At 43.9% G+C, this 16408-nt stretch overlaps 2 protein-coding genes across 3 annotated transcripts in view; both read right to left on the bottom strand.

Moving 5' to 3' along the window:
- Positions 1 to 8488, bottom strand: part of spire2 (spire-type actin nucleation factor 2) — a 28091-nt gene extending 19603 nt beyond the window's left edge. Inside the window, exons 1-3 of the mRNA XM_056281261.1 lie at positions 7691 to 8488; positions 1242 to 1291; positions 232 to 612 (exon numbers count right to left, since the gene is read on the bottom strand). Coding sequence (XP_056137236.1) covers positions 232 to 612; positions 1242 to 1291; positions 7691 to 7988 — 729 coding nt within the window. The 5' untranslated portion in view covers positions 7989 to 8488. The remainder of the gene's footprint in view (positions 1 to 231; positions 613 to 1241; positions 1292 to 7690) is intronic.
- Positions 8489 to 13564: 5076 nt separating this feature from the next.
- The window catches only part of chst6 (carbohydrate sulfotransferase 6), a 28806-nt gene continuing 25962 nt past the window's right edge, over positions 13565 to 16408 (bottom strand). The window contains exon 2 of one of the 2 annotated variants that reach the window (XM_056281268.1): positions 13565 to 15013. In XM_056281268.1, coding sequence (XP_056137243.1) covers positions 13695 to 14879 — 1185 coding nt within the window. In that variant the 5' untranslated portion in view covers positions 14880 to 15013 and the 3' untranslated portion in view covers positions 13565 to 13694. The remainder of the gene's footprint in view (positions 15014 to 16408) is intronic. The other variant, XM_056281267.1, reaches the window with a different exon arrangement.

The following is a 16408-nucleotide window of genomic DNA, read 5'->3' as shown; positions in this document are numbered from 1 at the left end:
TAGAAGAACAAAAACCCAGTAGTGCTGTGGGTCTCCAAGGACTGGATTGAGAAGCACTGTCTTGTCATACTCCGGGAAAGGGGCTCTAAATATTTGAAATCCTCCTCATGCATATTTTATTCACATCATCTCTGAAAAAAATTGCGTCATTACGGAAACCAATGAGATGCAAGATTCCCAAAAAATCTATGAATAATACAAACAAATGAGTAGTAAAATAACTGGACACACCTCCTTTGCATCTCTGATCTTGATGAGAAAGGTCTGCAGCTCCAGCGTCTCCACAAACAGAGCTCTACACACGGCCTGGTAGTGTTCTGGGGCCAGGGCCGGATTGGCCAGCCGTGATGCACACACCGCCATCACCTGCCGATATGTGCACACTGGCCTTGTAACTCCTTCCTCCTCTTCCTCCTCCTCCTCTTCCTCCTGTCCACTGTACCCCTCATCCGTTGTTGCGTTACCACCTGCCGTGTTGACCTCAAGATCATGGCCCCCCCCAACCATGCGTTCAATGAGGTGCTCAAGTTGTGGGCTCAACTCCCGTTCCTCGCAGTCGTCCAGTCCCCAGTCGAGTGCCCGGTAGATGGCCACACCCAGTGACTGGACCAGCTGATCAAGACAAAAAGCACTGATGTGTTTCAAGCAAACAAGCTTTGAGGTTGCATTGAATTTCAACCAGTCAAGTGGATGTAGCTATATATTTTTCAAATGATATAAAAAATACTGCTTGACTCTATGTCTCAGTTTGTATTCAAGACTTCTAGTTGATGCAAGCCAATTTTCGATGACAGTCAATTCAGCATGATGGTACATACATAGCTGTTACAGTCCTCGTAAACAGATGGAACCAGCGGCCCCATCACTATCTACCTAAATAACCTACCACCTGGTGCTCTTATGCCGAGTTAAGACGGATGAAGGGAAAAGAATTAATTGACCAGGAAAAGCCATGGTTGTTAGTTTAGTATAGGAGTTTAAGACAAATCTGAATATTCCAATAGAAAGATAACTGGAAACTAAATCACATGAGCCTTTAAACAATTTATATAGGGATTTATATATAGCAGCACATGATGTCTTCATTAAAAATCTGATTTATAAAACATTCAATTGGAATGCAACTTCTGTTTCAATGAGAAGTACTTTACACTATTTTCAACCATATAGTGGATTTCTTATTTTGCAATGAAATTCCTCAAGTGCCAAGGTGCAAATAGAACTATTATCCATGTACTTACCTGACGTTCTGTAATGGGTGGAAAGGAAGGTCTGTCTGTGTCATCTTCACCTGCAAGAAAGGAGACCACACTCAATCAGTAGTTATTACTTGTAATTGATCTTTAAAGTCATCCTAAACCGATTCCCAACCAAATAAAAATACCAAAAAAAACAAATACTCCAACTTTGATTCACTGATTCAACACGGTTAATTGTCAGGACTAGTGACTATAAGACAGTATTTCCACCCCCCAGAAAACAGCTCATCTGCTTTATGACGATGAGTTTGTAGAGAGCCCCAATTTCCATCGCAGTCCTACAAATCGCATATCAAAATGACACACATCCCACGACCACAACTCAGCCATGCATCAGTGTGCCACAGTTTAAAGGAATCGATGCAAGTTGTAGATGTAAGGCAAATACATGCATGGGTTTGTAGCTTGTAATATCGAGAACCAGTGAGAATGAGCAAAGCTGCAGACATCTTTGGCCATTTTATGAGAGAATTGTGAGGGTTTTTGCATTGCTGTCCTAAGGCCACAAGGAGACACCATGGAATGTGCTGGAAGAGCGACACACATCATCACATAGGCTCAATTCTGGGGAAACTCCACGGGTGTCACTGTTCAATACAGAAGGGGCAAAACGCATAAGCCATAATCAACTGTCTGTAGACAAGATGACAGAACATGACTCGGAAGGCAGCGAGTACCATTTCGTTGCAGATTCTGCTAGCCTACAACCATATCAAATTGAGAGTAATAGCATCCTTAAGTGAAGGAAAATAACCAAAACAAAAAGGCTGCTGCAATCCCATTGTTTTAAGACTTGCTCATCATGTCACTTTCATGTGCAGAGTCCATTAACATGACGTCAAAGCATGCATGCAAGCGATCCAAGTGATTTCTCTGGCTGGTTAAAATAGTTTCAATGGCGCCATTTATGAAATTATAAATTGTCGATGATGACAGAATTCTGCTTAAACGTTGACTTTGATGGGGATGGATTTCTTAGTTGTATGAACTCTTTACTTTCAGTCATTTGTATGAATAATTCTACATCTTAATATAACTTCCTAACTGTATTTTTACTTTTCCTTAAGAGAGAGAGAGAGAGAGAGAGAGAGAGAGAGAGAGAGAGAGAGAGAGTGTGTGTGTGTGTGTGTGTGTGTGTGTAAAAAGGGTTTTGCTCCCAGCTCAGATGTCAGTAATGACACCCGGGAGGCCTCATTCAGCAGCTCTCACTGCAGAGAAATTGGAGAATGGACAGGGAATGACAGACAAAGACAGAGTTGCAAAACAGAGACAGAAACGGCGCAGTGAGACACTGACAGACAGAGGGACAAGACGGAGGGGGAGGCATGCAGCGAACGAGAAAGAGATGTGAGAGAGATCAGTAGATAGAAAGAGGGAACGAGGGCAAGAAAGACAGATGGTGGAGAGTGAGAAAGGAAGCGATATGAAGAGAGAGAGAGCGCAAGAGAGATCAGAGAGTCAGGGAACAAACAGTGGGAAAAACACCCATGTTGCAGCGGGTCAATCCATCACAGCATCTTTTCTTGTCGACCACAAAGTGCTGAGCGCAGGGCCCACCGCAGAGCCTTGACAATGTCACCCATCTGCACAGAGCACAAAGTCCAGCACACAACAAAGACAGCAACTGACACTGAAGTAGAATGGTAATGAAACTCTGCTGTGTCCTGACAGAGTGAAGACACTCTCTATTCATGGGCCCTCAGAATGGGTGCAGCGAGATAACCTGAGCCACTCTGAACCTGTCGGACAGGTTTGAATAATGGACAGACTGGGTCACATAACCGACGATACTTCCCCGTTTCCCACACTCTAATGGTCAGCAAACACGAGATGGGGAAGAATCTGCAGCCTTTAGGAGGAGGACATCGAGAACACATCTCTTGTCACCTCCGTCTTTGATCCAAGTGGTATTTTCAGAGTCAGGACTGGCCAGTTAGCTGCATAAACGTGGCAAAATCTGTGTCATTTGCGATGTTAAGTCAAACTGAACAGGGATGTCAACATTTTCAGGCTTTGTTCATGATAAATGGAGTCTCTGTCTGAGTACCCCACCTCCTGAAATACCTTGTTTATATCAGATTGCATGCACTGGATCACATTCGTTCAACTGGGCAAGCTAAGATAATGGGCAGTGATGCTGATAAGGCACTATTGGGGCTGCCAGCAATGGTGGATATATCTGGTTCACCAACCTAGGGAGGACTGCAGTTCAGACGAATAAGGCCATGAAGTCATCCCTGATGTTTTGGGTGATGTGTGAAATCCAACTCTTTGGAAACTCTTGTGGATGTCGTGTAGCCATGCCAATTTATGATCTCTAACTATGAACAGCTCTAAAGAAGTCATTTAAAATATTCCATTCCATTCCCTTATCTCAACCGCTTATCCTGCTCTCAGGGTTGGGTTAGGGCTGGACAGGCCGCCAGGCCATCACAGGGCCCACACACACACACACACACACACACACACACACACACACACACACACACACACACACACACACACACACACACCCATTCATACCTTGGGACAATTTAGTCCGGCCAATTCACCTGACTTACATGTCTTTGGACTGTGGGAGGAAACCGGAGCCCCCGGAGGAAACCCACGCAAACACAGGGAGAACATGCAAACTCCACGCAGCGGATGACTCGGGATGACCCACCAAGGTTGAACTACCCCGGGGCTCGAACCCAGGACCTTCTTGCTGCGAGGTGACCATGCTAACCACTGCGCCACCGTGCTGCCCATTTAAAAAAATTTCTTAAAAAAAAAAGCACAGGTAAAGCTGCCCCTATATCTCCTGGATAGCAGCCAGGTTTCATTCTCCTAAATTAGCACAAAGCTCATCCGCTGCATGTGCGAGGAGATTTGTTGGTGTCGTCCTGATACACTCCCTTGGTAGACGTTGCCGTTTCTTGCCAAAGTCCAAGAGGTGAAATTGCCATCGGTATGAAAGAATTACAAAAGAATTACAAAAAAAAAAGAAAAAGAAACTTGAAAGAAAATCAAGTGAGGCAAAACTAGGTTGAAATGAACAAAACTACCCAGAATTGTATGAAAATGAAAATGAAGGGGCATCCGGGTGGTGTGGCGCTCTATTCCATTGCCTACAAATACCAACATGGGGATTGCTGGTTCGAATTCCCGTGTTGCCTCCGGCTTGGTCGGGCATCCCTACAGACAAAATTGGCTGTGTCTGCATTTGGGAAGCTGGACGTGGGTATGTATTGCCTCCTCTGGTCGGTCGAGGCGCCTGTTCGGGTGATGGGGGTGGTGGGGTAGCGTGATCCTCCTACGCGCTACGTCCCCCTGGCAAAACCCCTCACTGTCTGGTGAAAAGAAGCAGCTGGCGACTCCACATGTATCAGAGGAAGCATGTGGTAGTCTGCAGCCCTCCTCGGATTGGTAGAGGTGGTGGAGCAGTGACTGGGAAGGCTCAGAAAAGTGGGGTAATTGGCTGGATACAATTTGGGAGAAAAAGGGGTAAAATTGGAAAAAGAAAAAGAAAATGAAGGAGAAAGGAAAGAAGAAAAAAGCGGAGCAAGTACAAACCCAAGGTCATCTGTGTTCTGCAGGACTAATATGCATAAACTGACGGGGACATCCAAACTCTAAATAGGTAATAATGTTGATAATGGCCTCAGCCACACACAGTCAATAATAAAGACCATGAGCTTCACCTTTGCTCTAAATATCTTCACCTTGTCAACAGCGCTGATGTCAGTCTTACGATGAGTAAGCCCATCAAGAATATTTTATGTGTTTAGGCCTATATAAAAGTATTGGTTTCTCTTGTTATCTCTTGTTCCATCTTTGATGAGGGCCACCCAGTTGAAACAGGAGAACTATTAAGACATAAAAAAAAACCCAGCAGCTTTTCGAGGGCTCGTACACACCTCAACCGAAGGGAGTCCATTTATTTTAATGCAGAACATGGGAGCTGCAGTGAGTGCAGTCAGTTTTACAAGGGACAATGTGATGTCCATTAGACCTATGCAACCATATACTACATCTATTAATGAGAGGTTGCAAGTGTGCTGTGAAAGCAATGCTCCTTTAGATTTGGAAAGCATTGCAGATGCACCTTTAAAGTGTGATGAGACACAAGACAGGGCCGGTCTTTACTTGTCTTGATGTCCTTAGACGGTGCTATCCACTGCTGACATTTCTAATGTAGTTTTCTGCATGTCCTATTCCTATTTCTTCTTGTTTCATTTCATATAAGCCTTTAAACATAAACTGATTACACTTGATAGCTGAAAATTCAGTACTACTCTTGTGAAGCTGTAAAAAACGTTTTTTAAAGCAATCAAATCTTGGAGGGGGGGGGGGCACTTGAGCTCAATGGTTATGACTTCCAAACAGAAAATTTAACAAAAAAGGGTGCTGGAACTTTGGAGCTATGACTGTCTTGAGGGTTAGGGGATTGCTCTGTGTGTGTGTGTGTGTGTGTGTGTGTGTGTGTGTGTGTGTGTGTGTGTGTGTGTGTGTGTGTGTGTGTGTGTGTGTGTGTGTGTGTGTGTGTGTGTGTGTGTGTGTGCCCGTACATGTGTTGCTTTGCACCGTGTTTCTGATTAATTATAATCCCAATCTGGTGTCCCAGTGGCCCTAGTGGCTGAGGATGCAAAATCGACACTCACATTGTTTTGGGTGTGAGCCAAATCCATATTTGGAGCACAGAAAGTTGAATCCGTTCATCTGGACACAACGTTTATTGACAGAAACGTGTCATCACTCATCTAAGTGACCTCTTTCAGTTTAAACTGACTGCAGGCATCCCCACCTTATAAACAATACAGTGGTATAATGACTAAAAACAACGATCAGTTTCATATGCAAATTGCCATGACCATTAGCTAGAATTTCAATGGCCATTGAAACTTGTGTGATTTCCTTTGAGCATGCATAAAAAAAATTATATTTGGATCTTATCAATCCTCTTACTGCCATTTTGTCTTTATTCTTGCCTGCTCTACAACTAACAAGGCAGTGTGTCATAAACAGAACCCCGAAGGACCCCAGATGTGCCACTATGCAATAATTGACCTGGGATTGTCATTTATCTCGTTCTAAACTTCCTCCAAAGTGTGATTAACCAACAAAAAGCTTAAAAATTAACGCTTGCAATACTAACATAAGGTTATGAAAGGGAGGAAGTTGGTCCCCACAATGCCAAAGCAACTCAAATTAAACATCCTCTCACTGATTTGCTAAACTATTAATGTAGGCAGAATCACTACAATCGAGGACTAATAATCAACGACAGTAAAGAGATCTGGGACGCAAGTGAAGTGGTCTGTGAATAGTTTGTGGATCAGTAAGAAGAGACAAAAAGTTATTTGGCCAGGAAACACCCTTGATGGGGGGTAAACATCTCATGCAATGCTGCAGAGCCAAAGTGGAACATTTCTAACTGTGCCTGGAGGGATTCAATGACTTTGTAAAACAATGGTGTTCAATCTGGTCCTCGGACGGGTACCATCAGTACTGCAGGTTTTCCATTCGGACAGGTTATTGCTTTGCATACACCTGTTGTTCCAGGTCTCTGGCTGGAAAACCTGACACGACGGGTTAATTTGGATTAGAAAACCAGCAGCATTGGCGGTACCCGAGGACCAGATTGAAAACCATGGTCCTAAAACATCAACAGCTCATTCGTCCTTGTTCCTTAGCAACACCAAGCATTCAAATCTATATCAAAACGTGTCTAACTCCACTTTCAAATCAAGGCTTTGCTGCGGCTGTGCACAAAGACAAGACAGGGGGGAAGAGAGGGGCATGTAACGAGCAATATCTTCACCAGTTATTTAGCTGAATTTTGTTTTCATCGATTGCAACTTCGTCATTGACCCTGCTTATGGTAACACACCATACTGCAAACTCTCCTCTCCATGTTTTTATTTTATGACCCCCCCCCCTTTCTTTTTTTTTGAAACGCCGTCTTCTCTAATCGACGGTTGATCACCGGCCCCGACCACTCCGGTTGACTGCCATGCAGGAACAGGCCGGCCACACTGCAGGCATTTTAACTGGGAAGACAAAACCCAAACACTGCGGTGCTCCTACGAGCTTCCGTGTTAGCTGCTTGAGCTCTGAACTGTTTCTCTTTCTCTCTTTCTTTCTGTTTAAACCAGGGGAGGGAGATACTAGAGTAAAGCTGCGTCCTATAAATGATTAACCATTTACCGGCATAACCCAGGTAGTCACTGTTGATTGGGTGGAGGGAGGTGGTGCAACGAGAGCAAACTGATAAAGTTCAAATATAAACAACTGTGGCTGTTCAGCTGAATCCAACGCACAAATTGCGCACGTAACGAAACATAAACGACCCTGGTTAATGATACGCCAAGGACTAATAAACCATAAACGACAGCCTACGTGGTTGCCCCGGGGGCCATGCAGAGCAGAAGTTGAGACGTCTCTCCTACCGTCGCCGCCGCAGGACTCCCGCTGTAACGACACGGTCCCGTCCCTGCGGATGAGGATGGAGGACGGGTCCCGCACCCGGTACACTCCGCAGGTGCTCCGCGGCGACCTCAACCCGCTGCAGCACTGGTAGCACACCGCCCAAGCCTGCTCCTCGTTGATGGGCTGCTCGTGGGACTTCAGCACCTCCTCCACAGACAGCTCCCGGGCGTCCGCCAGCTCTTGCGCTTCTCCCCGGTCCGTCGGCGCAGCCACCCGTGCACCTCCGTCCCTAGCGGCTCTGTTTGTTGATCTAGCCATCGCTGCTGCGACGTCGTAGAGCCCATTTCTTTTCGTAATTTTTGTTTTGTTTTGTTTTTTTATTATTATTGTTTTACGCCGTAGGTACCGCGGCCATCATCACCTCCCTCCGGCCCGCTCCTTTACTCCGCTATCCGGACGGCGTGGTTAGTTAGTCGGACTCCGCTGCCGCAGATTGCCGTCGTTACCATAACAGCGAATGATTGATGTGCGTCGGAATGCCAATCAGCGGCTAGGGAGGAAGGGGGCGGGGCTCAAGGACACCTCCCCCCGTCAGTGGCGCAGTCCGCCTCTCGCAGCACCATCAGCAGAGGACAAACTCATTGAGACGATTTCAACTTCCGCACGATTAAGGTGTAAAATTTAGGTCTAGGAATAAATTGTCGATCCGGAGGGAGTGTCGAGTACGAGAGGTGACGCCTCTCCTTTCAGGGATTTGGGTTTTCTCCTCCTTTTCCCCCTAAGTCTCCCTCTCCTTCTTCTTCTCCCCTCTCTGTCCACTGCAGCTTGTCTCGGGAACTCCGCCCCCGTCTCACACATGCAGCAGCACCATCCGGTTTACAAATATTGCACCAACTAGTTTCATGTAAATATTCGTTTTGTAGTAAGTATAGGCCTATTTTATTAATATACACATCAAAGAGGGTGATTTAATTGTTAAATTACTGGATCATCATCACAAATTCTACTTCTTCATGGATATTTGGGCCATGGCCAATTTCTCTGCGTCGCTTTACATTACATGTCCCGGCTCAAAGAAGGGACTCGTTTTGATACCAGCAAGCATTTCAACATGGCCCTTGTTTTTTTTTTCTAATTTTGTATCTGTGATTTAAAACACTCTAGACTAACTTCTGTGTTAACCGGCCCTGCTTTAAACCACACTGACTGGGGATGAAAGGTGGGTAGGGGGGAGGGGGGTCCTCACCCTGAAAAACTAAAGCAAAAAACAGTGTTGCTTTCATAGATAAAGTCTCCCATTTGACTTTGTCACAGCATGTATTAAAACCCCCAGTGATTCTCAAAGTCTAAGTGTTTAATATTACATTACTGTTGCTATTAATGATTGTCAGATAAAAACAGAAAACTTAAGGTACCCACATTTCTATTGTTTTCATTTGTTTTACGAGCTTCATGTTTTTGGACTTGATAAATGAATGACTCTAGATTTAGAGCTGGGTGTGGGCTAATATTAATTATTTTTTTGGACTTAGTAAATGAATGACTCAGGATATAGAGCTGGGTGTGGGCTAATATGAATGGGCCAACATTCATATTAGCCCACACCCATGAGAACATTCACAGACAGGCCCATGACATATTACTGGATGACTTGCCACAAGGAGGGCCGGCTGGTCAATCACAGAAAGGAGAGGGAGCCTGGGGGATCGAGCCCCCCTGCTCATTGAGAATGTGTTTTTACAGTCGTCATCCCTTCTGAGAGAAAATTTACTGGAGGGTCGGCCAGGTAATGCCTGGAAAATTCTGAGCACAAGAATAGGTAAATAAAGTGAATATATAATATGTTAAAACATATTTAGAGCTGGTCCGAAAACATGTATCAGCTCTATTGGTGCGTATATTAGGCTTCCAAAGGTCTACCTATGAATTAACCTCCCACATCGAAACCCAATAGGGTGGGCTATCCGATCATCTGGGTGGGGTTAAAGCCCCCCCCCAGGCCCCTCTGGGCCTGCATATAGATAAAACACTTTGACAGGTATGTTAAGTGTATGGTTGAACATGAGGACCAAAATATTTCTTTTTTGGTTTGGACAGCATGATCACAAGTACGTCAGTTTAAAACAGTATCAACTAAGCGCGGTTCTCCGAGCCTGCTTGTAGTTCCCCAACTACGCCACTAAGCGACAGTCTTGTGCAAAATATGCCTCCACGGCAACCCGCTCTCTATAGTGTCTTCTTGTGAAGACAAGAAAAATCCAAGGGAAAATCAATGTTTTGGGACAATTTATTTATGACTCACGGTCATATTTCTACGACTATTATGAATCAATCATTATATAAAGCAACACAGACAATTTTCTGCAAGGGCAAGAAGAATGCAAAAGACAGCAACACAAGAATAAGGTATTCTGATTCTGATTTACTGCAATCATCAGTTGAAAAAATCCCAAGTACCGTATAATCTCTGCGTAATAAATCATTGTGTCCTCAGATAAATGCAAGAACAAACTGGCTTGGCCTAATCTGTCAGCAAAACCCACTGTATGGCACTGACATTGTCACTTGTCTGTGCATTTAAACTACATATGATCAAGTATAGGAGGCAAAATCACATACATATGTTAAATATCATAGAACATCACTGTAACCAAACTGATTTACTTTGCTTTAAACACACACACACACACACACACACACACACACACACACACACACACACACACACACACACACACACACATGCATGTGTGCGCGCGCGCCCATAGCTGAAACTTCATATCATTCACATTATTTGGAGAAACACACTGGTGGCGATTGAGGCACTTAACTGATCAGTGGTGGGTTTTCCAAAAGCATTGTAGTAACAAACTTAACTAATCTACAGTAAAGCAGTGAGAACGATATTAGCCTAAGCATCAAGATTGATTTGTTAACTATAGTAATTAGAACTGAAACTCTTTTTAAAAACATTTGAGTTCAGAACAGTTTGAACAGGCTTTGAACCCTTTGGAGATCCACTTGGTTCTTTTGAATCCATGGCAAAAGTGACTTACCCTTAAAATGTCACTTTTTTAAAAAAAATCGTAAGTCTGGGCTATGAACTGAGAAAACTACATGAGCAACTTCACTTTCTTGGTACATCAGATTTGCCATTTGCTAAAAACATGAGATAAAACAAAAATAAACTGCACAATGCAAATTAAAAAACGTGGGACAGGCAACTCCAGCTCAAAAAATTAATTATTACATAACTGCCCAACTTAAAAGTGCAGGTGAAACATTATATGGTACAAAAAAGAACTACAGAGCAACGTTTCAACTACATGCTTTCATCAGTGCTCTGAAATGGAGCAATTGTGTAATCAACCCCCCCTTTTTTTTTCTCCCCAATCGTACCCAGACGATTACCTCATTCTTCCATCCCCTCCACCGATCCGGGGAGGGCTGCAGACTACCACATGCCTCCTCTGATACAAGTGGAGTCGCCAGCTGCTTTTCACCCGACAGTGAGGAGTTTTGCCAGGGGGATGTAACACGTGGGAGGATCACGCTAATTCCCCCTCCCCCCCGAACAGGCGCCCTGACTAACCAGAGGAGGCGCTAGTGCAGCGACCAGGACACATACCCACATCTGACTTCCCACCCGCAGACATGGCCAATTGTGTCTGCAGGGATGCCCGACCAAACCAGAAGTAACACGGGGATTGGAACTGCCGATCCCCATGTTGGCAGTCAATGGAATAGACCGCCACGCTACCCAGACGCCCCCGTGTAATCAACTTTTGAACTGGGGTTGTTTGTCCTAGCCTTTTGGATTTGCACTGTGCAGATTTCAATATGACATAATATTGGCCTTCTCAGTCAAGGTTGCCACAACACCGCATCCAGTATGCTTTCCTCTTCAATGTCTTGTCTTCTTGAATGTGCTACACTAGATACTGATGAACACCAAGGGTTAAGCACATGATAACTTCGCATGCGACAAAAAAAAACTGTACCTTACAATGTTAAACTGTCACTCAATTGCAAAATCCACATAGAATTCAATGTGCGCACACACATATTCACATATCTCTGCACACTTACCAACTGCTACACACACACACACACACACACACACTCAAAGAACACTGTGTACTGAGCAAAGTTTTCCACTTGCTGCATATCACCCTGGGGCTAACACACACAAGTTTCTAATTTTTCACATTAATTTTCACCAACGGCAAACCTCTTAAAGGAATAGACCTGCTTTGACAGTCACATTTTAATTCTCTTTGACTTGACCAAGCATTTGCGCTTCTAATGGCTTTTCAAATCTATATTTGATACATGTTGAAAAGGGATACGTTTTTCACACCACCACAGGCCAGGAGGTTTGCCTAGTGTCTACAGAGAATGGTTTCGACTGAGGACCAGAGTTCAGTCCCGTGTTGCCGAGCATCTGCCCTGTAGAAGTGACCTTAAGCGTGGCACTGAATCTCAACCAGATTGATTAAACAGTGTAACCTGCACTCTGCAATCCCCGGAGTGGAGGCAAGTGTATTTATCAACATTTTGCAGTCATTGTTTCATGGATTTTTGACACATCAAAACTTCAAGACAAGTGAAAAACGCATATATCAACATATATCAAATATGGATTCGCAAAACCATTAATAAATGGCTGTGTCAACATGGGTGTAATTTTAGCACGCTTTGTCATGTTAGGACATACTTTAGAGGAAAGTATGGGGGGGGGGATTTTTGAAAAGCATTGGTGCATTTACAAAAGCATTAATTAACTTTTGTAGGGATGAATACATTTGTTAACTTACTTGAGTACAAGCTCCGGATTAGTTATGCAATAACCAACACAAGTAATACAACTTTTTTAAAAAGTGTTATCCTCTAGTTATCATAAAGCTGACTTTTCTAAAATAAGCTGAGGAAAAGTAATCGGTGTTTCTCTCGGCGCAACCTTGCTGTGTATTCATTAAATAGGGTTGCACACACGGTATAGAGTAAGCTATACAAGTTTGATTTTGGTGGAAATAGTGTTGATTAATGAGGGTTTACAGAAACATGCAGCAAACTACAAACAACTTGAAAAATAGTACTATAGATCAATCTGGCTCTTAACACATCTATAGTATGCTTATAAATCAATGTGATTTCAGATTTTACTTTTTGTTTAAAAGTCTCATACTCTTGGCATTTAGAAAAGAACAATTAAGGACATAACTGAGATGAACATAGCCAAAAAGGAAGGAGGTATTCCAGGAAGCAAGGGTTAAAAATGCCATGGAATAATTTCCGAATAATAATTACAGAATCAGTAATGACTAACAACCATTATGTATGCATGACTGCTTGATGTTTCATACATGCAGGGGGTATACTCTTTCTGCTTGATTTGCAGTATAATCCTGCTTCTCAACCTACCTTGTTCCAGATCCATCACAAAAGCAACTGAACCCTCTCAGTCCCAGGGAATAATACCAGGTCCTGACTATTCTCTGTTCCACTATGGGTGGCTGATTTCTACTCAATCATAATCTCACATGGTAAAGGTCTCCACTAAGGACAGGCCAGAGCCACCGAGTGGAAACTGAATTGATGTCCATTTTAAAACAATAGATGAGAACAGATAGAACATTTTTCCATCATAGACTGATGGTAGCAGCTCACCACAGAGCAACAATAATTTTTTCCGGTGCTTCTGTTACTCTTTATATCAATATTAGATGTTCTTTAAACTTGTCATCAGCTGCTCTCTGTCAACATTGTATTGTCAAATGCAGCAAAGGATATTGCCAGACAATACTGTTATATATATCTACCCATTATCAAACAATTGACAATGTGTTGTTATGTATTTGTTCATCACATGTCACTGATTTAATCATCTTTTTCCTCAGCTGAGAGTGACCTACATACAATGGCGTTATATCATTTCCTAATATTGCCAGTAAAGACTATTTGGACTCTATAGTTATAGTTATAAATTAAAAGCGCCACTCAGTCACTTATTTTTAAATATTATTAGGATGCCGTTTTGGCTGGGAGCCAACTGAACTGGTACCGTTCCCTTGGCACCAGAAGGTCCAATTCAAGTCTCTTCTGCTCTTTCTCACTGTCAACCGTCCTGTACCCCAGCAATGACATAGCACCCTTACACACTTCCTGGATACGCTTGACCTTGTCGTGGGCCAGCGTGGTACGCCATGCCTGGGAGACGTCAGCTGCATTACGTGAAGTGATTTGAAATGCCTCTTTCTTGGAACCTTTTCCTTTTCCATGGGTCACCTTATAGATCCATTCCTGCAGTGGCGCGGTCATCTCCAGACCGACAAACTCGTACATTGCATTAATCTCTATGAGCGGATCGCGCACCATGTCCTCGTAGCGTACCATCTTGTAGCGGCCCTTCAGAAACCCCGGGGGCTTCAAGGTGGCCCTCTCATGGATGCGCACGTGGCTGCGGCAGATCTCTTGCATGACGCGGTACTGTGTGTCTGCGACAGGGGTGTCCCCCTGGTCCAGGACGATTGCATTGTCTCTGATAAAGGCTTTGGCTGACTGCTCTCGTGATCGCACCACGGCCCGTGGATCCCGGACCAGGTGGATGACGCGGAGGTCCAGGCTGGGGTCCTGGAGGAGTGGGTAGAGTGACTCCAACTCAAAGAAACGAACCTCTTTCAGCACCACATGACTGTAAGAGTGACAGGCCTCCTCAACCCCCTGCAGCCCTGTGGCATCACAGCGCTGGCTGCACTCCGTCTGGTTGCTGAACTGGTTCCGCGGCGTGAGAGAGCAGGCTGGTGGGGAGCACAGGGCACGGCTATGACTCCACATGAACAAGGAGGACACGTTGTGGTGCTCTGGCATGTAGGCCTCCATCACGGACAAGTCACACTGGAATACGCTCCGGATTAGATCTCTCACTGCCATCCTAAGTGCCCGGGCGCCAGGCATCTTTAGTTTGGTCCAGACATGCCACGCGGGCTCCATTAAATAGAAAACAGATGGGTGCTGGCTGAATACCTGGCCCAAGAAGGATGAGCCTGATCGCCATGATGACAACAGCAACACATGAACTTTGCCCTGGGAGGGGGTGGGGCCGCATGGGCTGAGCTGGACATACCAGCCGAAGAGTAACACCACCGCTGCTCCCTGTAGGATCACCAAGAGTACCATGGTGGGAGGGCCCAGTCTGCAGCGAGGCATGATGCTGGGTTGAGGCAACTCTCACTCTGCGGCACTGTGTCTTCGGTCTCAATCGTTTCTCCTCTGTGGTGCTCTGTGGCTCCCTCTGTCTCTCTTTTTCCTTCAACCAGGAGAGGTGGGTTGCCTCTGCTATGCTGAAGTTGAGGGGTTGGGTCAGTCAGAGGGAGAGAAAGTGAGCCGGGGAGAGAGAAAAGACACCAAGAAGGCTTATGTTAAGTAAATGGTAGAAAACATCTGTATTCCTACAAAGTTTCTATGTAGCCCTTTGGGAGTGCAGCATACAAAGCAAAACATTATAGATCATCTCTCAATTTACAGTGTCATAGGTGGTGAATAATCTGATGGTATAGTTACAATACCGAAGTTCTAATTATGATTATTTAACATAACAGTTTAAAATACAACATATAATGCTTCTCACACAATTTTAGATAACCTATAATGTACCAGGAGCTATTTTTGTGTACAACCTCACCCTAAGAGCTGTATTTTACCTCACTGGACAGTGATGGACCAACCACTCAATGATAACTGTCATCACTAAGGAAAATAAAGTAAAAATAAAAAACAATTACATTAATTTGTTACATGCCATCATTCAGCTATTTCCTTCACCATCACACAAACGAGCATGGCAATTCTAAAATTGACTTTTTGAGGTTCATATCACTGTGGACCTCGGCGTTGGGAAGCAAGCATATTCTATCCTTATAAAAAGTACTAAGATAACAGCACTTTTACAGCAAGATGAACTTTAGTCTAAAGCAGGAATCGCTGAGGAACCTAATCTACAATTGCCCCTGAAGGCTAAGAAGTCATCTTTTAATAATTGCTTTATAATCCTGAGCCTCCATCTTAGCCAACATTGTTCTTGGCATTTTGTACCATCCGAACATCTTTTATCTCCTGGTCACTTGTTAATATAGTATGATCAACATACCCCCCCACACACACACCACCACCACCACCACCACCACCACCACCACCAGAGAAGGTCTCCAGACATCTTACTTCCTTCCAAATTGAAATAATGAGGACATCATAAGAAACTTCAGAAAAACTTTCTCAACTTAATCCGAAGTAAATAGATACTTGTCTAGTTAGTCAAAGCTATTGCCAAGCTTTGTCCATGTCTAATGTTATTACCGAGTCCAAAGTTTGTTAGTTCAGTTGTAACAAACTGTTTGCCAGTTGTGAAGGCAATGTCATGTCTGCCATATGATCATATAGGATGTTTGCTTACTTATAAGCTTTGGCAATGTTTAACTTAAGTCTATATTGCTTAGACAGATGCTTAAAGTTCAATGTAACTGAACAAAGACAGTGTTATGAAGTGTCTTCTCCATGTGAACTGTATTTTTAATTGTTAGCTGATAGCAGATGCATGAGAAATTCATGGAGTGTAGCAAATAATTGGAGAAACAGCCTTGATGGGATGCGAGCTGAAAGACATGATATAAGGGAGAAGAACAAACAACTGCCCTATAAGAGAGACTGTGTAATACTGATCGGGGCATACTTGTAAGGTT

Source organism: Lampris incognitus, chromosome 6 (assembly GCF_029633865.1).
Source record: "Lampris incognitus isolate fLamInc1 chromosome 6, fLamInc1.hap2, whole genome shotgun sequence".
Lineage (NCBI taxonomy): Eukaryota > Metazoa > Chordata > Actinopteri > Lampriformes > Lampridae > Lampris > Lampris incognitus.
Note: the sequence above shows the minus strand (reverse complement) of the source record. Positions and strands in the feature narration are given on the sequence as shown.